Source organism: Bos grunniens, chromosome 6, assembly GCF_055505025.1.
Source record: "Bos grunniens cultivar Pamir isolate PY7600 chromosome 6, Bosgru_T2T1.0, whole genome shotgun sequence".
Lineage (NCBI taxonomy): Eukaryota > Metazoa > Chordata > Mammalia > Artiodactyla > Bovidae > Bos > Bos grunniens.
Genome location: NC_141170.1, coordinates 19371283 through 19396306, shown reverse-complemented (window position 1 = coordinate 19396306; position 25024 = coordinate 19371283). Strand labels below are relative to the sequence as shown.

Sequence of the window (25024 nt, the reverse complement as noted above, 5' to 3'; positions counted from 1 at the left end):
ATTACAGGTAGATCCTTTACTGTCTGAGCCATCAGGGAAGCCCAGGACTGTATTTGGTATTTGAAAGACATTTGTTAGGCAGAGGTTGGTAGACTGGATTGTTTTTCTGCCGACTATGGGAATCATTCCCTTAAAGATTGTGCTGGTTGTTTAATATTAAAACATTTTCATATTTGGACAAATACCCTACTCTTTGTTAAAGTCCATTCAAGGTCCAGACCTTCTGTTACTCATTATTCCTTAGTATATTCTCAACTGACTCGGTGGTTTCTTTCTTTTACTTTCCAGCCCCAAGAATATATGGCTTCCCAGGTGGCCCTGTGGTAAAGAATCTGTCTGCCAATGCAGGAGACTTGAGAAGCTTGGGTTCGATTCCTCTGTTAGGAAGGTCCCCTGGAGTAGAAAATGGCAACCCACTCCAGTATTCTTGCCTGGAATATTCCATGGAGAGAGGAGCCTGGCTGGCTATGTATGTAGTTCTTGGGGTCCCAAAGAGTTGAACATAGCAACTGAGCACACACACAGCCCCAAGAATATTACTTGGACTCTTTAAAAATATATATTTATTTAATTTAATTAATTAAAAAAATATTTATTTGGCTGCGAGGGGTCTTAGCTGTGGCATGTGAGATCTTTGGTTTTTGTTGCAGCATGTGGGATCTTTTATTAATAGTTGTGGCAGGCGAAGTCTTAGTTGCTGCATGTGGGTTGTAGTTCCCCAACCAGGGATTGAACCTGGGCCCCCTGCATTGGGAGCTTGGGGTCTTAGCCACTGGACCACCAGGGAAATCCCTCTTTGGACTCTTTAATTAGAATTGGCTATTTTTCAGGTTTCCTTGGTTACAGTTTACATACCATTTTAAAAGGCTGTTTAGTTTTATACATGTGTGTTTACTTTGATAAGTTTTCTTGACAATGGGTAGCTTTTTTGTGACCATAAACTCAAAAAAATTCTGAAAGTTGCAGTATGAGGGGATAATCTTCAGAATAGCTGACTATGAAAACGACTAGTTGTCATATAACTCAGCCAGCTGAGGACTCTTCTGAGCTCTCCAGTTCAGGTAATAACTATTTATTAAGTACCTGCTGATTGCTGCCTTCTGCATTGCTGAATATCTTTATGTGTATTCATAAGTCCTTGATATGGCAAGCTACTTGAAAAACAGGGCTTGAATTTTTATCATAGAGTAAGTGAGTGAGTCTCTAAACCAGTGATTTTCTTCACTTCTGCTTCTTTTTTTTGGTAGTTTTTAATTTATTTATATATTTGGCTGTGCCAGGGCTTAGTTGTGGCATGCAAACGCCCAGGCCCCCTCTATTGGGAGCGCAGAGTCAGCCATTGGACCACCAGAGAAGTCCCTCTAAACCAGTGATTTTCTAGGGGTATATAGTAATTTTTAGGAAGTAGATGTGTCAGTATTATGACTTTATATTGGAGAAAGTTGTTTTAGGAGTGCAAACTATGCAAAGTAAAACTTCTGACTGAGGGAATGCATAGTCCATTAATCCACCCTGCCTGGTAGGGTGTATTAATATATATTTAGATCTCTGGAAGAGAATATGAGTTTTTTATGTTTATCAGACAGGAGCATGGATTAAAGGTTGAATTATGCTGTTCTCAACTAGGAAGGGTTAATGATGCTTGTTATTCATTGGTCTAAGGACTGTTATTCATTGGCCTAAAGTTCACAATTAGAGGGAAATAAAGAATGGAAAGAATATAGGATTAATGGAGAAAAAGATATGGGGGACTGAGACATAAATTGCTGAATCTAACCATATATTGCAAGCAATAGATAGATAAAAGTAAATGTTAATGGACTTAATTTTCCCCTCAACTTTTGAAGAATAATTTGGACACATGAACAGCTGCCTCCAAATTTCTGGCTTTGTAACCTTGGGCAGGTCATTCAGCATCTCCACCTTAGTTTCTTCCTGTGTATTTAGGAATGTAGCTCACAGAGTTATTGTGCAGATTGAATGAGGAGAAGTGAATGAAAGCCATTAATATACACTAGGTGCTCAAATCTTAGTGGAGTTTGGATTGGAACACTCTTTGGTTGTATGTGTGTGTGTGTGTGTTTGCTCCTATGTAGCCAAGAATTAATCTACCTTCAGATCTGATGGGTCAGCACACACATATTCAGAGCAGACTACTCCTGACTTGTATTTTAGTTACTATTCTTTCCCTTACCGTCTCCTCCATTCACTGGTAATTTTTCTGTCTTTTAAAAAAGGCAGGTCAATAATTTTCAGATGGTTAACACTTCTGTTGTTATAACACTCAGGCATTACCCCTGGTGTTTTAAATACAGTAAATCTTCTAGAAGGCCATGACTGTTTATGACAGAGTGTGCTTAGTCACTCAGTTGTGTCTGACTTTTTGTGACCCCACGGACTGTAGCTCGCCAGGCTCCTCGGTCCATAGGATTTTCCAAGCAAGAATAGTGGAGTGGGTTGCCATGCCCTCCTCCAGGGGATCTTTCCTACCCAGGGATCCAATCGCGGCTCCTGTGTCTCTTGCATTGCAGGTGGATTCTTTACCTGCTGAGCCATTAAGTCATAATAAAAGAAAAGTACCAAAGCAATGTGCTTCTTAGTTAACTTCATTCCACAACACCTCTCTGGGATAGGGTGTGTTATTCCCACTGATAGACTGAGGAAAGAAGGTTCAGAGAGGTGAGTTGACTGGACAGTGGCATACAGCTGTCAGTGGTAGAATCAGAATTTAACTTGAATCTAGAGCCTAAGTTCTTATTCTGCCAAGAGACCGTTTTATTTTGCTACAATTGATGGCCAGCCATTGAGTAGGCCTAACCTTTTGTAAGTGAAGCCGCTCAGTCGGGTCCAACTCTTTGCGATCCCATGGACTGTAGCCTACCAAGTTTCTCCATCCATGGGATTTTCCAGGCAAGAGTACTGGAGTTCGTTGCTATTTGCTTCTCCAGGGGATCTTCCCAGCCCAGGGACTGAACCCAGGTCTCTTGCATTGCAGGCAGACACTTTACCCTCTGAGCTACAATTTTCTACATTTTTCCTCTTTCCTTTCCCTCTCCTTAGTTAATTCTTATGTGTCTTTTTAGCATGGAAACCGGAAGTTGAATTGTCTAGCTGACAGTGTCACATTTTTGCAAACTTTTGGCCCAAGTTAGAAAAATTAGGCTTACCCATTTCTTTACTGTGAATTGTGGACAGCTACTTATTTTCTTTCAAGAGGATTTTGAAATTAAGGGAAATGACAACCTGATGGAAAGTTGTCAGGACTTCCCTGGTGGTCCAGTGGCTAAGACTGCTTGCTCCCAATGCAGGGGCTAGGTTTGACCCCTGGTCAGAGGCCTAGATTCCATGTGCCACAACTAAGACCAGACACCGCTGAATAAATAAGTAATCATTAAAAGCAAAAGCGAAAAACGTGCTCGTCTTGAACACAGTAACTGTGTTTTGGAGGACAGACTTTGGAGCTAGCATTTCAGGAGAGGGGCTTTGTTCTAAACCTCGGGTGATGACAGAACATGGAGTTCTTTGGAGCACATCGTGCTGTTGCAGCAAAGTACCCATATTAGTTTGTTGCCATAGCAGAATCCCATAAACTCGGTAGCTTAAACCGTGGAAATTTATTCCCTCACAGTTCTGGAAGCTAGAAGCCCAAGATCAAGGTGTCAGCAGATTTGATTTCTTCTGAGGCCTCTCCTTGGCTTGTAGATGGTGCCGTCCTGTAGGCAGTGGCCTGGAAGGTCTGTCTTGTGTATACGCGTCCCTAGTTCTTCCTGTTCGTATGAGGATACCAGTCATACTGGATTAGGACTTCACCCTAAGGGCTTCTGTTTAACTTAGTCACCTCTTTAAAGACTCAGTTTTCAAATACAGCCACGTTCTGAGGTACTGGGGGTTAGGGCTTTAACACATGAATTTGTACAGTTCAGCTCATAACAGCCATGCGATACCAATATTTTCCATCCTGTCAGCATGAACTGATTGTCCTAGTCTAAAGGTAATTCCCACTTATATAATACTCAAAAGCGCATGCCCACATTAAAAAAAAAGAGCTCCAAGATAAGGATGAATGTTTATTTACAAAATTTTATCTTAATCATATCTTTAGTCTACTTAACAACCAATGATAGGTACCAAGACTGTAAAGTGAAAAACTCTTCCCCAGTGGCTCAGTGGTAAAGAATCTGCCTGTAGTGCAGGAGACGTTGGAGACGTGGGTTCAATCTCCTGGTTGGGAAGAACCCTGGAGGAGGGCATGGCAACCTACTCTAGGATTCTTGCCTGGGAAGTCCCATGGACAGAGGAGCTTGACGGGCTACAGTCTATGAGTTCACAAAGCACTGGACATTGTGTGTGGTCACAAAGCACACACACACACACACACACACACACACACACACACGCAGAAATGAACCTTCACCTCTACTGAGACAAGGTGGGAGGCATGAAAGTCCAGAATTTGAGAATTCCTGCCTGGGATCAGCAAGGGGGAGAAAAGGACGAAACCAAATTAAGACTCTGAGCCTGTTATCATTTGTGACTGGCCACTTGAAGCCGGGAAGATTAGGCACCTATTTATAGGCTGTTTTCTAGGCACAAATGGCATGTTCCTGCTTTGCTATTTGGGGTGTGGTGCAAGGGTCCTGATCCAGTCAGGTTATGCCCTACTTCTTGACCTTCATGTACGTGTTTTAAGTTATTTATTCTCTAGCACTTATTTTCTTATTTATTAAACAAAACAAAACAAAAAATCCTTTTATCTTTCTGCTTAATCCCTTCAGGCCCTGCAATAACTGAAGTGTGTTTTTTCATTTGTTTGTATTTTGGAAGGGGATTGTGCTGGGTCTTTGTTGAGGTGCACAGGCTTCTCTTGTTGCCGGTGGGCTCAGCAGTTGCAGTGCTGGAGCGCTCTAGTTATAGCGCGTAGGCGTAGTTACCTGGCAGCATGTGGGATCTTAGTTCCCCAACCAGGGGTTGAACTCGAGTCTCCTGCACTGGAAGGTGAACTCTTAACCACTGGACGACCAGGAAAGTCCCAATAACTGAGGTTTTTGCCTTGACATGCTTAATAAATCCTGTCTTTTTGCCCCTTCAAAGGTGCTGAACTCTTAATTATAATTATTACAGTGACCTTTACTTCTTCTTTTGCTCTTCTCCTACCTCCCCAAGTCAGTTTAGGCACTGTTAGCTTTTAGAATTGTAATCATCTAGATGATATTTTAATTGATCCGTTCTCAGCTGAAGATGGTAGCCACTGGGTTTTCTGGAGTGCTGTCAAAAGAGTTTAGTTGCTGCTCTTGAACTGTGATGTTAATGGTAGGTGATTTGCTGCTGCTGCTGCTGCTGCTGCTAAGTCGCTTCAGTCGTGTCCGACTCTGTGCGACCCTGTAGATGGCAGCCCACCAGGCTCCTCTGTCCTTGGGATTCTCCAGGCAAGAACACTGGAGTGGGTTGCCATTTCCTTCTCCAACGCATGAAAGTGAAAAGTGAAAGTGAAGTCACTCAGTGGTGTCCGACTCTTAGCGACCTCATGGACTGCAGCCCACCAGGCTCCTCTGTCCATGGGATTGTCCAGGCAAGAGTACTAGAGTAGGGTGCCATTGCCTTCTCCAGATGATTTGGGAAATATATAAAAAAAGTATAAAGAAGAAAAGAGCAAATCACACCTTGCTATATTTCTGGGAGTTAATTTTTTCTGTTCTTAAATTCTCTCAAAACTGGTTCCTCTTAATCATAATATTTTCTTTATCTTAGTAGGTAAGTGACCTCATGTGCAGATTTTTTTTTACTTTGTTTCTTTGTTTTAAATTTTTTATTGGTGTATAGTTGCTTTATAATGTTGTGTTAGTTTCAAATGTATAGCATAGTGAATCAGTTATACATATATATATCTTTTCTTTTTCACTTTTTTTAGATTCTTTTCCCAAAATAGGCCATTTATAGAGTATTGAGTAGAGTTCCCTGTGCTATACAGTAGGTCCTTGTTAGTTATTTGTTTTATGTATAGCAGTGTGTATATGTCAACACCAGTCTCCTTAGTGATTTCATGGATTCCTTTCCAGCTTTCCAAGTCTCACAATAGTCCTTCTGCAAGCTTCTGTCTGATATAGGCAGTTAGGCATCTTTGAGAATGTCTCATCCTTGATTGCCTAATTTGTTATGAAAATAATATTCTTTGTGTCCTGTGTTTATGTCTTTACATGTATTAATCTCATTTAATCCTCAAGGCAACCTTATGGGATAGGAACTATTATCCTCATTTAACAGATGAGGAAATTGAGGCTGAGAGGAATTAAGTAATTTTATACCCAGAGTTGATGTTATAGTCTGTGCTCTTGTCCTTCATATTTTCTGACCTTTTCAAGGAGTAATTTATTGGATACCAGGTGTGTGTGAGAGTTTTAATAAGGTAAACATGATCTTTTCCTCATTTTTATTTGGGAATTATTGGTAACTAATATAAGAGTATACCTGGGACTTGGAATCCTATTATATCAGAAATTCAGTGGGGTGTCTCTTCAATTCAGATAGCATGAGGGCTTAATGATTAATTTCATGTTATTTAAGCATGGTTTAAATATGTTGTGTCCTGTCTGTGGCACATTTTAAATTCATAACTTCTTGTTTTTTGAACAGTGGGCCACATTACGAATTGAAACAGGCGTTGCAAAGCAATCAGTCCTTAAAAACTCAGCTTCTGTCGGTAAGTCTCCCTTTTCATTATGACGGTTAAAATATCCAAATTGGGTAGATATGTGTCTACCCAACTTGAACTTGAAATATACCCAAAACAGTGCATTTTATGGGCCTTGGATTGTTCATAATTCTGTCCTTTATGCAAAATAGCAGCCTTCTGAGTTCTGGATGACTTTTCACTGTAGTCATACCATGCTGGTTCATCTATGTGTTCTTACAGGGTATTTCTAAAGGTATGCATTTAAAGGTGGTTGCCCATGGTATTTAAATGGTCTTAAGAAAAAAAGAAGGGGGCTAATTGGACCACCTAGGGTTAAGTTAAACCTATGTTGAGATTTCATTATCACCTTATTCTAACTTTGGTTCTTAAAGTATGTTCCTTAAAATATTATTTCCTGCTAAAAACCAATTAGTAATTAATGAAAAAAAAAAAACCTCCCTTGTGATATAAGCTTGGGAGTCACCACATGCTACTAATAATGTCTAGTAATAAAGGCTCAGAAAATTCGGTAGTAAAGACACTCCCTTAGTTTTTGTTAGAAGTGAGTTACCAAATCAACCGAGCTGACTAGTCCCTGCTTCTGTTTGTGTGTTTTTCCTTTGTCCCAAAAACCCCTTTCATGTGAGTTAAGAACTTTAAGAATTTTTTAAGACACAGGGTTCATAGGGGAGTAGAATTCTGTGGAAGCGATGGCAATGAAATTAGGAAGAAATAAACCCTTGATTTAATTAAAAGAATTAGGCTGTATGTGTTTTCCAAAAATAATGTATAGAAACAATATTGTGCCCATCTGATTTAGGGTTCAACATGGTCAAAATGTCAAACACTTCACTAGATGGGATGGAATTGGTCTTCAATTCCATGGAATTTGTCTTCTGAAGGCTTGTCTAAGGAATTGTAGATGGAATTACACTAGATGGAATTTGTCTTCTGAAGGCTTGTCTAAGGAATTGTAGATGGAATTACACTAGATGGAATTTGTCTTCTGAAGGCTTGTCTAAGGAATTGTAGAAATTATAGTACATTTTGGAAATAAAGAATTTGAAGGAACATATCTGTGCATTTTTGTATAATTAGATTGCTGTGTTCTAATGATTGAAGCAACTAGTGAGCTTTTCGTTGTCTATGTAAACACCAAAGGATTAGCGCTGATAACGTTTTTACCAAGATTGGGTATTTCCGGCTATACTTGATCCTCTTTTTATTGCCGGATACCCTCTCTGATAGCGACTAAACGGCACTAAACGACCTAGTAACTTTTTTTTCTGGGTTCTCTTTAAATGTGCTTCCTGTGATTTAAGGAGAGAAGAAACTTTATTGCTGATTTTTTGTTGTACTCGATGAGACTTTGGGCTGTTGTTGACCTTGGATGAAATTCTCTGGGACCCTATAGATTGGCGTGGCGGCGGCCTATATCTTGGGCCATGAATTTAAAAGAGCACAAAGTGTTTCAATTTGGTAGTTAAGAGGATTAAACTCACTAGGTAAGGGTGCAGCATTGTTTTGGTTTTGTGAAAATTATTTGTTTTTGGCTGTGTCGCAGCACTTAGTCGCAGCACTTAGGCCTCTCTAGTTGAGGCACACGGGCTTAGTTGCCCCAAGGCATGTGAGGTCTTAGTTCCTGGGCCAGGTGTCCAACCTGAGTGCCCTGCGTTGGAAGGCAGATTTTCAACCCCTGGGCCACCAGGGAACTCTCTATTTTAGTTTTTTCAGCCTAATGGGAATGAATATTTCCACTTGGATTTCTTTATTTTTGTCATGCTCTTTTTCTTTGCTTTTTCCTGGGGACCTCCAGGAGACCGTGGAAGTAAGCAGGAGGGGAAAATACACATCACAGTGGTTGAGAGTCATCTGTTGACTCTTTCGATGTCATCAAACACTTTTGATGTCTACAAAATTTGTCCTGTTTCCTTCGGAGTGGCTGCTCTTCCTTTTCAGCCTGTGCAGTTGGGAATTGACTATTGCAGAGACCAAGCATCTGTTGCCAGTGAGGCTGACAATGGATCCATAGGTGATTAAGACTCGGTTCCTGTGGGGAGACGGGCATCCGACAACCCACTGCAATAAATGCTCAAGTAGCTGCATTAGCAGTGGATGATGTGAGGTCTCATGTAGGCTCTGCCATGTGCTGCTTTCATCTCTGTTAATCCCACAACTGTGCTTGGTATGCCCCTCTCCTCCTGACTTATGTCCTGTTTGGGTCACCCGGTGGCAGGGTGTGTCCTCTGTGGATACGTTCTGCTGCTTGGAGTCAGCCGGGAGGTAGTGTCACAGTCCTAGACAGAGGCAGAGGGTGATGAAACCTTGAGCACTTATGTGTCTGGCTGGTGCAATCTCCTGCCTTCAGAACATCCTGCCTCTGTCCCGCGGCCAACTAGAGCACAAGTCAGGGTTGAGCCGGGCAGAGTTTAGGCAAGGGTCACTGGCAGGCCACGGGCCGGGGGTGTGGGTATGATTTTGAGATGTCCAAATGATGTAGTGCTGATGAAAAATTTGGGGAACCGAGAGGAAGAGATGAGCTAAACAGGGATGAGAGTTATGTTTATTTTCTGCATCCAAAAATTCTCTCTGCCACTCTTACTTGGTGAAACACATTTTTGGAAACACTTTTCAAATCTCCCTCTCCAGTTAAACCCCTCTTGTACTGTATTGGGTTGGCCAAAAAAGTTCTTTCGGGTTTTCTGTACCGGCTTATGGAAAAACACAAATGAACTTTTTGGCCACCCCAATATTTTTTCTGTGCCTTTATTGAATAAGCTGATTGAAAGCTGAACTTTGAGAAGTGTTATCTTTGTGCTTAAATACTTCATTGCCGTCCTTGACTGTACTCTACCATGACTTTTATTAAAACGCTGTCTTAACTCATTGAGCTTTAAATATAATCATGAAGAGGCTCTTTAAGAAGCTCTGTCATTGCACATTCCTCTTCTAGGTTAGGGTTAGTGTTAAAACAGTGGTGAATATAAATTTTCTCCTCCCTTCAAGTAACTGTGTTATAAAGGAAGCATTCATCTTAAGTGGAGACTATAGAGTTGCCCTCTAACCTAGTTTTCTTCCCTGAGAGCTGATGTGCTAGAAGGTAAAATAAGAGTCTTGGTTTCTTTGCATCAGCTGTGCTCTAGCCAGAGGACAAATGCATCTCCTTGGAACCCTGGAATGTGATTTTTAACAACTTTTATTTTACTTTGTTATAAATAGTGGAAGGGACCTTTGGACTATAAGAAGCCACTTGCCTCTTTCTTTGGGTATCTGATTTCCAGGATTTAGACTGCCAGACTGGAAGGAGTCAGTAACTGTGATTGTCATTAAAATGAATGTCATTAATTATGTCATTTTCACGACTCAAGATAAATTCCACTGTAATTGCCTTATGGTGCTAGGACACCGTGATGATTACCAACTGAATGTTGACAGGCAGGAATTAAGTGCCTGCAGTTGCCCTTACCTGGGGAGTGAGTCACAAACAATGCATGTAAAGGCTGTGGCTCACACCTGCTGGTGTTCCCTGGTACGTGTTGCTGGCTTTGTTCCGTGGTGCGTGTTGCTGGCCTGACTCAGCATTATTGTCAGTGGGGAAACATACTTGCCTCCTCCGGCCCTCCACCTTGCTCTGTTCCAGCAAGGATTTGGGGCCATGTGCTGCTGCTGCTGCATCGCTTCAGTCGTGTCCGACTCTGTGCAACCCCATGGACTGCAGCCTACCAGGCTCCTCCATCCATGGATTTTCCAGGCAAGAGTACTGGAGTGGGGTGCCATTGCCTTCTCCATGGGGCCACGTGGCTTACCGTTAATTAAGCCCCTGGGTTAAATTTTTCTTCTCTCCTACATCTCTTGCCCCTCAGCACCCCGACTCCACCTCTCCCTTCTCCCGAACATACACAAAGGACAAAATGCTCTGGCGAAGCTTCTTATGTACCTGTTCAAGGAGAATTCAGCCCCACTAATGTCTCCCACTAATTTCATTCACATTTGGAATTCTTTTGTGAGAACTGACTAACCATGTTGATACCAGTACAACATTATTATTATTAGTAGTAGTAGTTGTTGCTGTTTCATTGCTCAGTTGTGTCCAACTCTATGTGACCCTGTGGACTGTAACCCACCAGACTCCTCTATCCATAGGATTTCCCAGGCAAGAATACTGGAGTGGGTTGCCATTTTCTTCTCCAGGGGATCTTCCAGACCCAGGGTTTGAACCCAGGTCTGCCTGGCAGGTGGATTTTTTACCACTGAGCCACCTGGGAAGCCCTGTAATTCCATTTATATAAATTGACCAGGAGAGATGAATCCATAGACACAGAATACAGTTAGGGGCTGGGGTAGAGGGGTAAGGAGTGACTGTTTCACGGGTTCAAGTCTCCCTTGGTGGGAATGAAAATGTTCTGGAACCAGATAGAGGGGCAGCTGCACACTGTGAATGAGCTAAATACCACTGAATTAGACACTTGAAAATAGTGAATTTGGTGTTAGATGAATTTCACCTCAATTTTTTTTTTCTTCTTGCCATACCACAAGGCATGTGGGATTCTTTACCGCTGAGCTATAATGACAACTTAGTTTAGCGACACTTTGGAGGACAATTTGGCAATTTGTAGCAAAGTTGAAGACCTACTTATTACCTGTTAACTCCTCAATTCCTGTGATATCAAAGCTATCCAAACTCAGCATGTATGTGTTAGGAGACATGTTATGAGTGCATGGAAACGTGGAAATGTGGAGACGACCCAGTTATTCCTGGGGAGGGAAGATTATATAAAGTGCTTTATTTATACTGTACAGCAATCAAAATGAATTAAATGGATTTGCATGAAGAAAACAAAATAGACAAATCTCAAACAACGTTGAGAGAAAATGAATATACAGTATGATAATATTCATTTAAAATTCAGTACCTTAAACAGATATAAGGTTTAAGTACCTTAAACTATATATTTATGTAGATGTATGTCAATTAGTGTGAAGGAGCCTGGTGGGCTGTATACAGTCCCTGGGGTCGCAAAGAGTCAGACACAACTGATGAGAGATTGGTCTTATGTCGATTAGTAATAAAACACTTATGGAAATGATACATCAGCTAGAAGGAAGGTCAGATGGAGAGGTGGGCTTTAACTGTACCTATGATTTTTTCTTTAAAAAATAATTGAAGCAGATAGGCCAGTGGGTTTCTTTTCTTTGTTGAACTCGTATGTTTTGGTTAAACTTGTATTTTAAACATACATGTTAAGAAAACCAATCAAATAAGTTATTAATATCAATAATCATTCAGCTAGAGTCTGTAGTCTGATGAATGGAACGAGTTTTATGTGAATAGAAAACAGACACTTATCTCAGGGTTGTGACTGATGGATTCAAGCTCCAAAATTCATCTCTAGTCAGTATGCCCAGTGCCGGGAATTTAAACTTAAACCTGTGGAACAGAGGCGCTAGTAACTGAGTTAGAGCGGAGTTTCACAACCTTAGTACTACTGACATTTTGTTGTTCAGTTGCTTAGTCGTGTCCGAGTCTTTGTGACCCCATGGACTACTGCCCACCAGGCTCCTCTGTCCATGGGATTCTCCAGGCAAGAGTACTGGAGTGGGGTGCCGTTTCCTCCTCCAGGGGATCTTCCCGACCCAGGAATTGAACCAGGGTCTCCTGCATTGTGGGCAGATTCTTTACCAACTGAGCCATCAGGGAAGCCCCAAATGAAGGCTCTGCCCTCTCTGAAGCTGAATCATTCTTTGTTACAGGGAGCGGTCCTGCATAGGGTTCCGGGTCTCTACTCACTAGGTGACACTAACACATTGTTAATGTGACAACCCAGATATTGCCCACTGTCCCCTGGGGGCAAAATCCTCCCCTTTCTCCCCCACCCCGCCTTCCACTTCTCTTAGTGAATAATATGTTAATCTATCGGTACCCACTCTTATTGGAATAATTTATTTAGTGTTCTAACCAGTAGCCCCTCAAAGGAGCAGAACTTGATTTCTCCAGTTTGTGGCGACTGGTTTGGGGGGAGATGGTATGCGAGGTAAGGCATGAAAACCACAGGGTTAGCGGGGTCACTGGATGGTGGGAGAGGAGGCGGCAGGTTCTTCAAGGAAAGGGAGAGGCGAGTGGAGGGAATCTTCCTTCAAAGTTTACCTCGTCATCCGATGAAAATAGACTTCCTCTTTTAGAGGAATCTTTACTCTCTTACCTCTGAACGCAGATGACTGTGCATGTTATTCTGGCCAACAGTGAGTAAGCGGGATGGAGTGGTTTTGGCAGAAAAGAGAAGACAGGACGTCAGAGCAAACTAATGGTCTTAACTGTGCGGTGAGGGATGGGTGGGAAAAGAGCAATTTGATCCATACATCACAGAGAGGAAGGCTCCTAGCCTAAGAAACCAGTTTTTCCAGTATGTTTTAGCCCATAAAACATACTCCATTATTTTTCAAGATTGTTCTCCTTTTCATATAGCTGTAACAAAGTGGATGACTTGCCCTGTGCCCTGTCCCTATTTTCTGTGAAATTAGGTTTTGTTTTAAATTTGTTTTTTAAAAAATTATGTATTTTTTAAATGAAGGATACTTGCTTTACAGAATTTTCTTGTTTTCTGTCAAACATCAATAAGAATCAGCCATAAAAAAAAAAAAAAAAGTACCTAATCTAAGCAGATTTTTAATCTAATGGCAACCCACTCCAGTTTCCTTGCCTGGGAAATTCCATGGACAGAGGAGCCTGGCGGGCTGCAGTCCATGGAATCACAGAGTTGGACTGTGTTTTCCGGGTGGCTCAGTGGTAAAGAATCTGCCAATGCAGGAGACACAGGTTTGACACAGTGGATCTTCCCTGGGTTGGAATGATCCCCTGGTGAAGGAAGTGGCAATCCATTCCAGTATTCTTGCCTGGGAAATCCCATGGACAGAAGTACTTGGCAGGCTGTAGTCCACGGGGTCAGAAAAGAGTCAGAAACAACTTAGTGACTAAACAACAACAAATCCTCAGCTGTTGGAAGTCTTGTTGGTGATTTCGCTCTCTTTATCCCAATTCCCTCTGTTGTTTAGAACAGGGGATCTGCATTTCAGAATTATGAGATTTGAAACAGCTGGGTGTAAACGAAGACTCAAGGACTCTTTGAGAGGGAAAAGAATGTAGGATCAGATGATAAGACAGTCAACTCAAGAGCACGTCTCCTGTTTATTTAGAGTTCTCTACTGCTGGGAGGGGTGGACATCTCATTGGGGACTCATCAAATTTAAAATGCAGCTTGTTATTTTAGAAGCGTTCCTAAAACCAGCTTCCCCACCCACCACACCCCTTCTGGCCACCCTACACCACAGAGAAAACCCTGATCAAAATGCCAAAGCTTTTCCATTCTGTTTCTGCCTTATAGGTGAGAACCTATCAATAATAATGATAATCTTTGTTAAACACTGACTCCATTGTGCAAACTTTATTTACATTGCTTATGTCAAGATAATGTCTTGTTAGGGCTTCCCCTGTGGCTCAGTGGTAAAAAGAACCCACCTTGCAAGGCAGAAGACGTGGAATCGATCCCTGGGTCGGGAAGATCCCCTGGAGAAGGAAATGGCAACCCACTCTAGTATTCTGGCTACAGTCCATGAGGTCTCAAAAGAGTCAGACACGACTTAGCAACTAAACAACATTTTCTTAATCCTCATTTTATAGATGAGAAAATTATAGATGAAGAAGCTCAAGTAACTTGCTTCAGATCATGTCACTAGTCAAAGGCAGCCTGGAAAGGAATCTCAATTTGTCTTTCCTACTCAAAACCCCTTGCCACCACTCCCTACCCTAATCCATGCCTTCCTTACCAGCCTGTCTGGTCAACGTCTTCTGATTCTCCCTTTGAAGGTTGAGGTGACTCTTGCACAAATGGAAACTCCTCTGCTGGGTGTTGGCTTTGTCACATGCTAGGAAACTCATAACATTTCAATCTCAAGACATCAACAGAAATTTTAAAGAAATGACTCTTTTCAGACTATTCAACATTATGATCAAAGCTACTGTACATAAATGCCAAACCCTAAGACTGACATTTTAATTGAATTAATGGTTCATTTGATGATGAAGTTTTATGGACACTTTGTGTTGTGGAATTTCTTGTTTAATCTGATTAGTTATGTCCAAAGCAATGAATAATGTGTGTCAGTCAAAATATGAGTCGACAGTGTATTGAATGAGATGTTAAAATGTTAGTTGTTAAAATGAAACTATGCCTGTTATTCCAAATGCCTGTTGGTTTCTCTGCAGTGTCAGTTGACAACCGATTACAGTGTCCATACTTCTACTCTACTGATGCCTTGAAATGGGTATAAATACATAATTCATTCCATGATTATATATCTGGGGCTAAAATCCTCCCATTTTATAATCAGTATTGGCTATTTTGTACGTTTCTGAAGTACTGAGGGATATAATGATGGAAATCATGGTAGGTTTTCTCATCCATGTTTCTCAAGAGGCTGCAAGTACATTTCCAGTACTTCTGGCTTAGTGCTTTTAGTCTTGATAACCGAGACACTAATAGAAAATTACTCACAATGAAAACGGCAAATTACTCTATCATAGATATATGAACCATGTAGAAATCAGGAAAATAGAACATTTATTTCAGCAGAACTTTTGCTTCTATCTTAATCCCAAATAACAGGGTCAACAAATGCATTCTGTTGGGTTGGCAGAAAGTTCATTTGGGTTTTTCCATACACTGTTACAGAAAAACCCAAATGAACTTTTTGGCCAGTCTAGGACCATGTTCATCTTCCTGTGACCCTGGAGACATCACTAAGTGATGATGTCTTTGTCACCACTCAGCCGTCTTTATGGTCCAACTCGCACATCTGTATATGACTACTTGAAAAACTATAGCTTTGACTATATGGACCTTTGTCCGCAAAATGATGTCTCTGCTCTTTAATACACTGTCTAGGTTTGTGATAGCTTTTCTTCCAAGGAGCAAGCATCTTCTAATTTCGTGGCTACGGTTACTGTCTGCAGTCATTTTGGAGCCCCAGAAAATAAAATCTGTCACTGTGTCCACTTTTTTCCCATCTGGGTAGCAGCTATTTTTTCTCTTCTCCTGGGTGACCCAGTGGCGCTGGATTGCATTCTGAACACTGCTTACTCGTCTTGAAGTGTTCTGTGTTTGGGTCCTGTATCTCCTCAAATAGAACTAACTTACGTGGATGGACCTGCAAACACTTGTTCCTGTTTGAAAGTTCGCAAGTTGAAAGTTATGTAGGGGACTTACTGTACTTTGGAGACAGTGCAAATACATAGCGAATGACACCTTTCTTCAAGTTCTAAGAGAAAAGATTGTTATGGATGGTGATTTCAGATATCCCTTTGTAACCAGTGGTCTCTTGGTTTAAGCAAAATGGAAATTGATAATGAATTCCAGAGACCATCCCTAGAAAGGGAGAAAGAAAGGAGATTAAGATTGGATAGACAGTGCAAGTGTTGGCTATGTGTGATTTATAGCGTGCACCCGCTTGGTAGATTATGTAAAGTACTCCAAGTCTTTGTAGAGGCTTGGTGGTGGTGTTTTTTTCCCCCAAGTGTGGTAAACTTTTTGTTTATTAAGTTGGTATCTGTTAGTGTTTCATGCAAACTTGAATCCCCTTCCTTCCTCTTCCTGCTTCTGCCACAGCATTTGCACAGATATACTTGAAAAAATGAATGTCCCCATTTTCAGTGACTCATATGTTCACACAGTGAGTTTTCTTGCCAGTCAGTGGCAACCCACATGATCCTCTGCAACAGTTACTGAGTGTGTGACACCAGCAGGCGTTGTGAAATCCCAGCGCGGCAGTTCTCAGCTTAGCCTCTGGTGCCCCTCTCAACGAGCCTGTGCCCAAGATCGCTAATTAGTAGGGAAGCTTGCGTCTCAGAGTACCTGTGCAAGAGAAAAACCGGCATTTTGTAATCAACAAAAAGAGCGGACATCCTTTTCTTTTTTTTTTTTAAAGGCAGGACATTGCTTTGCCATTTCACCCTCATCTTTTTTAAAAAAAATTATTATTTATTTGTGGTTGCGCTGGGTCTTTGTTGCTGTGCGTCAGCTTTCTCTAGTTGTGATGATGACAGGGCTACTCTCTAGTTGCGGCACGTGGGCTTCTGATGGCGGTGGCTTCTTCTGTTGTGGAGCACGGGCTCTAGGCACATCAGCTTCAGTAGCTGCGACTCATGGGCTCTAGAACGCAGGCTTATTAGTTACGGTGCATGGGCTTAGTTGCAGCATGTGGGACCTTCCCGGATCAGGGATCGAACTTGTGTTCCCTGCATTGGCAGGAGGATTCTTAACCGCTGAACCGCCGGGGAAGTCCCTATCCTCATCTTCACAGGGCAAGCCAGCCATTGTGTCTTTTTAGTATAAGCCAGATTTAGTTGTAGTAAAAGCCTGATTTAAATGCTGAAGTTGAAATTGTAATACTTTGGACACCTGATGCGAAGAATTGACTCATTGGAAAAGACTCTGATGCTGGGAAAGATTGAAGGCAGGAAGAGAAGGGGATGACAGAGGATGAGATGGTTGGATGGCGTTACTGACTCGATGGACATGAGTTTGAGCAAGCTCCGGGAGTTGGTGAAGGACAGGGAGGCCTGGCAGTGCTGCAGTCTATGGGGTCTAAAAGAGTCAGACATGACTGAGTGACTGAACTGGACTACTGAACGGATTTAGATTTAGAAACTTATAAGTGATATTTTGTAAGTTTGATGAAATATAGTCTTTCCCCTCCTTGTCTTTGCAGATAATCAGTTAAAACAACGCCTGCATCATATAATGAGTGGGATTGGTGGTTTATGGGCTCAAGGAAAATGAAAAGGGGAAAATGGAGTTCCGCTGATGTGAAGAATTTTGAGTGATTTTGGGAAAAAAGAGTATCAGGTGGAAGAAATTGTAAGCAAAGACAGAAGTGTGGGAGTCTAAGAGATATTAAGGGCCTAAGAACTAGGGGCTTAGCCAGGCTGGAGCTAGGATGAGGGAAGATGAGTTGGAGGTGGAGAGAATCGAGATTGGATGTTTTAGTTCTGAAAGATCTTGAATGCCAGGCCAGGAGATTATTTAATTAAACTCAGAACAAATCTGGTAGCTTTGTGGAAGTGGGGCTAGACAGGAAGAGGGTGGGGGAAGTGGAGAAAGGATGGTGGTAGATGGAAAGTCATTCTGGAAGGTAAAGGGGCTTTGAACCAGAGCCATGAGGCTGGTGTGGAGGTAGAGGGTCTGGGCAGCCATATATTATAAAATGTGAGCCTTGGGGTAGAAGTCAGGACTAGAGTTGCGCATTTGGGAGTTATTTGCAGAGGGTGGAAGTTGAAATGGTGGACTGAGTGAACTGACTTAGTGAAAGACATTTTATTGAGGCTAGAGAAAAAAGAAAAATGGAAAAGGAGCAGGAAGAGATAAATGAACCAAATAAGGATTCACCAGGGAAGAGAATAGGAGCAGAGAGAGTGGAAAGTCAGAGGAGGGGGGGTTCTGACTTTATATTTTCTCTCTGTATTTCTCTGCCCACTGATACGTTTTCCCCCTTAATTTTAATTAATTAATTTATTTGACTGACTGCGAGGAGTCTTAGTTGCAGCACGCGCATCTTCGAGCTCTGTTGCAGCCTGCAAGATGTTTAGTTGAGGCATGTGGGATCTAGTTCCCTGACCAGGGATCCAACCAGGGCCGCCTGCATTGGGAGGGTGAAGTCTTAGCCACTAGACCACTAGGGAAGTCCTGAAATCCTTTAGTCTTAATTTGCATTTCTTTTATGGAGAGTGTGATTTGGTACTTGGTTTGTTTTTAGGGGCCATTTGTATTTGTTTTTCTGGGAACTGTCTACTCCCATCTTTGGTCATTTTTCTTTTTTTTGCCACTTTTCTATTTCTCTTGATTTCTGTTTCACCTTGACATCTAGGATCTTCTCACGCATTCAGGTGGTTAGCTTTTGTCTCTGCGGAGATAAAAGTACTGCTTTCAGTTTGCAGTTTGTGTTTTGTCCTTTGCTTATCATGTGTCTTACATTATTTTTCATCTTTATGTAGTCAAACTTATCAGTATTTTCTTTTTATAGCGTCTGGATTTTGAGTTTTGTAGTAGAAAGATTTTTCCCTCTGCCAAGTCCTAAGGGAATTTACCTAATGTTTTCTTTGATTACTTTTATGGCTTTGATTCATTTATTCTGGTCTGTTTGTCCAGATGACTATCCAGATGTTGCCAACTCCCTATTAAAAAGCCCATCTCTACCCAACTGATTTTCGATGCGTCCTTCATAGTTTCCTGTGTTCTAGTACATTTTTGGATCTATTTCTGAACTTTCTGTTCTGTAACATTTACTTGTCTTCTCTTGCACGGGTATGTTGCTTTAATTATTGACATTTTTAACAGATTGTTTTAATATCTGGTAGGGATTGCTGTTTGGTCACTTTTCCTTACAGAAAACTGTCGTGATAATTCTTGCTTTTGACCCATATGATCTTGAGATTTAGCTTGTCTGTGATCAAGAGGAAATACAACATCTGTTTTTATTAGCATTGTGTTAAATTTATAAATTTCCTGAGGGTGGTTTGAAATTATCAGTGTTGAGTCTTCCTCTCCAAGGATATTAGATCTTTCCATTTATTTAGGTGTTTTTTTTTTCTTTTTTAATCGTCCAGAGGTGTTTGAAAGTTTTCCTTAGATAGTATACATTTCCTCTTAAGTTTATAATTCTAGCTGATATTATAAATGGAGCATCTTCTTCCATCATATCTTCTAACTGGTTGTTGTTTGTATATTGGAAAGCTTTTGATTTCAGTAAAGGCAGAAGGATATACTCAAATAAGAATTCTCCTACTGTATGTAGATTTTCATATTTCCTTGTTTTTTTCCCCCAGGTATGCAGTTATTTTATTGTCAAATAGTGATAGTTTTACCACCTATGATTCAACTTTAGTCTGTATTTTATTTCTTTTCCAGTTTATTTTCTTTCTTTTTTTTTTTGATTGCATCACACAGCATGTTGGGTCTTAGTTCCCTGACTGGGGATCAGACCCGTGCCCCCTGCATTGGCAGTGTGGAGTCTTAACCACTGGACTGCCAGCAAAGTCCCTCTTTTCCACTTTATACTTCATTTCTTTCCCTGGTCTAATTGTGCTGGCTGCTGCTTCAGTACAGTGTTGACTAGCAGTGCTGTTAGTTGTCATGCCTGCTGGAGACAGGCCTCTAGTGTCTGCCCGGTAAGCATCAGGCTGGGCTTGATCTAGTTTTCCATCTTATGGTAAATACTTCTTGGTGCTTGTTTTGTAAGTCAAGAACAAATGTTGAAGTTTTAATGTTTTTTCAGCATTTTGGTGATGAATAAATTACATTAATAGCATAATATCTGAGTCATCTTTGAGTTTATGGACTAAACATTGCTTGACCATGATGTGCTAGAAACTGTCTGCCAAAATTGAAGTTAGGACTTTTTGCAATTGATCCTTATACTTGAGGTTAATGTATTACATACCAACTTACTTTTCCCCCCTCCTTCCCTTCTTTCCCTTGTCCCCTTTCTTCTCAGATTTAAAGGTTTGGTAGAATTCCTTGTAAAAACAGTTTGGGTCTGGGTCTGATAAAGTTTCTTTTCTCCCACATTATTTCATTTGTGCAAATGGTTCTCTTTAGAGCATTCATCTCTTGGTGTCAGTATTAGTAATTTTTTTTTTTTTTTTCAGTTAGAAAGCCAACACTTTTGCTTAGCTTATTGAATTTTCCAGGACTTTGTGCAAAGTTGTTTCTTATTCCTTTTATACTTTCTATTTCTTTTTTTCCTCCTTTTTGGCTGTGTTGGGTGTTCGTTGCTGCCTGTAGGCTTCCCCTATTTGCATCACACAGGGGCTTTAGTTGTGCTGCAAGCCTTCTTGTTTCCATGTACAGGCTTCTCTACTTTCTAATTTCATCTTTGTAAATTCTTATTTCATATTTATGTGACTTTCTCCCCTGTCCTTATTTTTCTTGCTTGGATTAACTGATGGGATACATAGGTGTTTAAAGTAAACTTTATCCTTTTTATGTAAAAAAGAAAAGAAAAGTTGAATGGAACTCTTAAATGTGCCAACTGGGGAAACGTTACTACAAGAGCATAATTTCATAACTCTAAAGCTTTTTTAAAAAACTAGGCCATCGTGATAGAGTAGCGCTTAGGAAACCAGAAGAAGTGCTAAGTCAGCACTTATTTTTAGCACATACCATGTATATGATAGTGATAGCTTCATGATAAGTTCTGATTTTGTCCACCCCTTTTTATTTTGGCCGTGCAGCTTGAAGTATCTATGTGGAATCTTAGATCCCCCACCAGGGATTGAACCCAGGTGCTTGGCTGTGAAAGTGCCAAGTCCTGACCACTGGAGCACCAGGAAATTCCTTGCCCCCTTTTCTTTTTATGGTTCTGTTTTGTGGTGCACATGAGTCTAGTTCTAAAGCAGGGACACTTGTGAGACTTCTGTGCAGTGATTTTGTTTTCACATTTTTGCTTTTTATCTTTACCAATCTCTCCATTTCCAACAAGACAGAAACTTCAGACCTTAAAACAACATCCAAATGACCGAGCAAACGGCAACTCCTCCTCTTAAAAGTACATCTGTTAATTTGACCATCAGATAGATAAAATATCAATAATAGGTCAGAAAACTAAGATCATGGCATCTGGTCCCATCACTTCATGGGAAATAGATGGGGAAACAGTGGAAACTGTTAGACTTTATTTTTCTGGGCTCCAAAATCACTGCAGATGGTGACTGCCGCCACGAAATTAAAAAGACGCTTACTCCTTGGAAGGAAAGTTATGACCAACCTAGATAGCATATTCAAAAGCAGAGACATTACTTTGCCAACAAAGGCCTGTCTAGTCAAGGCTATGGTTTTTCCAGTGGTCATGTATGGATGTGAGAGTTGGACTGTGAAGAAGGCTGAGTGCCGAAGAATTAATGCTTTTGAACTGTGGTGTTGGAGAAGACTCTTGAGAGTCCCTTGGACTGCAAGGAGATCCACCCAGTCCATTATAAAGGAGATCGGTCCTGGTGTTCTTTGGAAGGACTGATGTTGAAGCTGAAACTCCAGTACTTTGGCCACCTCATGCAAAGAGTTGACTCATTGGAAAAGATTCTGATGCTGGGAGGGATTGGGGGCAGGAGGAGAAGGGGACGACAGAGGATGAGATGGCTGGATGGCATCACCAACTCGATGGACGTGAGTTTGAGTGAACTCTGGGAGTTGGTGATGGACAGGGAGGCCTGGCGTGCTGCAATTCATGGGGTCACAAAGAGTCTGACACGACTGAGCAACTGAACTGAACTGAAGAGAAAGATGTTAATGTGTATGAAATCTCAGTGTTCTAATACTTATTGGTAATAATGTGGTTCTCTCAATCCTAAGTATTTCTTCTTCTAAACCATTTTAAGGGGCTTCCCTGGTGGCTCAGCAGCAAAAACTCCGTCTGTAATGCAGGAGATGTGGGTTCAATCCCTGGGTCGGGAAGATCCCCTGGAGGAGGACATGGCAATCTACTCCAGTTTTCTTGCCGGAAAAATCCCATAGACAGAGGAGCCTGGCGGGCTACAGTCTGTGGGGTCACAGAGTCTGACCTGACTATAGCGACTGAGCATGCACAACTGTTTTAGGTTGTAGAGTAAGTGTGTTAACATTAATCTGTCGCTTGTAGCAACAAAATAATAATGTGATTCAAAGGTGGGGGCCAATCCAGGTTTTGTGGGGGCCTGACGCTTAAGACAGTTTGGAACTGTCTTATTTTTCTCTTTAAGAAAAATAATACTCAAAAGTAAATGTGGGAGCTTCGAAGGGTCTGTGCAGGTGAGGAAACTGAGGCTTACTCTTGTTAACAGCACGGTCCATCTGTCTTTGGCTCAGAGACCTTGAATTCATTGTACAGTCATGGCTGAGGATGTAGCAGGTTATTTATTGGGACCAAAAGAGAGGCTATTTTCTACAAAACTTGGCTGGGTGACAGTACAGGTTACTGTACCTCTGTTAATATAACAGATGTTGACAATTTTAGAATATACCTTAGCGACAGCAATAAGCGTCAGGGATGATTATCCTTTCTAAACCTTGACTAATCTGCAAGATACATGGGGCAGCTGCCTCTGCCTCAGAGAAGACTTGAAGAGGAAAGATACAGGGAGGACATCTGTGTGCCGAGTCATAAACTGGACAGAATAGCCTCCTCAGAGAACTTGAGTCTGGCCGAACTACAAACTAAGGGAGTATTAAATAGAACACTGCCCGGGGGCTGTTCTTTGTTGGACTTGTAGTGGGAAGATCTAACCAGATGTGCTCCAATCTGTAAAGATTCCTGCCCCTGTTAAAAAAAGCAACAACAAAACAGTAACTTGAATTCAGGCTTCCTGGGAAAGACAGTTGAGCCTGGTTCAGTTAGTGACAAGTGTGTGTCCAGATTAATGGCAGATGGAGGCCACTTACAGATTTTCCCGTATCGAAGTTCCATTTCTTCCTTCAGAGGTAGAAGAGATATTAAGAAGAACTGCTACTCGAGTAGGGCTTCTGTTTAGCAAGGAAAAACTAGGCTGATGTGGAGTTGATGGGGGACGATCTTAATTATGTCTTTGAGGTTTGTGAATGATCAAGTGTTGGACAGAGTAACATGGAATTTGGAAACTTAGGATATGAGGGAACATTTGGTTTCGGAGTCACAAGCTTGGTTTTTAAATCCTGGTTCTGTTCCTCTTTCTCCCCATGGCCCTGGGCAAGTTAATCACTCTGAGTCTTAATTTCCTCATCTGCGAAATGGGGATAATAGACAGTACCTCCCAGGATTCCGTCAGTGCATGTGTCAAGGGTTTAGCACACAGTCTGGCATCAGGAAGCCAGGAAGCCAGACTCAATAAATGTCAGCTGTCTTTTAGTTCAGGAAAGAAGACAAAAATATCCATGGGAAGTGTAGGTATGATTGTCTAGAGCCTCTAATTGAGAGGCTAAAAGCTGAAAGCTGTGGAGACTTTTTTTTTTTGGCCACACCATGTACCATACAGCATGTGGGATCTTAATTCCTTGACCAGGGATTGAACCCATGTCCCCATGTCCCAACCCATGAGTTGGGAGCGTGGAGTCTTAACTGCTGGACCACCAGAGAAGTCCCTGTGAAGACTCTTAAAAAAAAAACCAAAAAAAAAAACCCTGAGGCATAATTAGGATACATTAAACTGTACAAATACCAGCTGTTCAACAAGATGAATTTTTATATGTTTGTAGACCAATGTGACTACCCCCCAGATTCAACTAAAGATAGTATTCATCATCTCAAGGTTCTTGCAGGCCCCGCTCTAGGAGACATCACTCATCCCTCAGTCCCTGCTGTAACCTCTCTTGATTTCTGTCATCATCATTTAGTTTTTCCCATTTATTGAAATTCACATAAATGGAATCATACTGTTCGGGCTGTTTTGTATCCATTTTTTCACCCAGCATAATGTTTGTGCAATTTCTCCTTATCATGGCATGAATCAGTGGGTTTGTTTTTTTTTTAACTGCTGTGGACTATTTCTTTATATGGGGTTTCCCACATGGCCCTCATTTTTAAAGAACTAATCTGTCATTGCAAATGCAGGAGACTTAAGAGACGCTGGCTCCATCCCTGGGTCGGGAAGATCCCCTGGAGGAGGAGGGCACAGCAGCCCACTCCAGTATTCTTGCCTTAAGAATCCCATGGACACAGGAGCCTGGCGGGCTACAGTCCATAGGTTCACAGAGTCAGACATGACTGAAGCGACTTTGCACGCACACATTTCTTTGCATACAAATACATACTAATTTGCTTACCTATTATTGTGTTGATTGAGATTTGGGTATTTTAAAGTTTTTAGCCATTAGGAATAAAGCTGCTGTGACCATTGTTGTGAACCTATTTACTTGGTTTTTTGTACACACCTTGTAGCAAGATTGCCGGGTCATAGGGTAAGCAAGTGTGTTTTAACTGTTGAAAACTGCTAAGTGGTATTCCAAGATGGTTGTGCACTCTCAGAGCTGGGCCTGAGTTCCATAATCTCTTGAGTGCTTGGTATTTTGGGCTTTTTAAATTATAGCCATTGTGGTGGGTAAGTAGTAGTACATATCTCGTTTTGTTTTTTTTAAAAACAGCATTTTATTAAAAACAGCATTTTAAGTACTTTTCTCTCACTATGTAAAATGATGTGTGTGCTCAGTTGCTCAGTTGCGTCTGACTCTGTGACCCCGTGGACTGTAGCCTGCCAGGATCCTCTGTCCATGGGATTCTCTAAGCAAGAATATTTGAGTGGGTTCCCTCCGGGTGATCTTCTCTACCCAGAGATCGAACATGCATTGTCAGGCAGATTCTTTA

At 41.4% G+C, this 25024-nt stretch overlaps 1 protein-coding gene across 2 annotated transcripts in view; it reads left to right on the top strand.

Moving 5' to 3' along the window:
• The window catches only part of GPAT3 (glycerol-3-phosphate acyltransferase 3), a 72999-nt gene that overhangs the window by 5413 nt on the left and 42562 nt on the right, over positions 1–25024 (top strand). For both annotated transcript variants that reach the window (XM_086404979.1, XM_086404978.1), the window contains exon 3: positions 6631–6697. In XM_086404979.1, coding sequence (XP_086261105.1) covers positions 6631–6697 — 67 coding nt within the window. The remainder of the gene's footprint in view (positions 1–6630; positions 6698–25024) is intronic.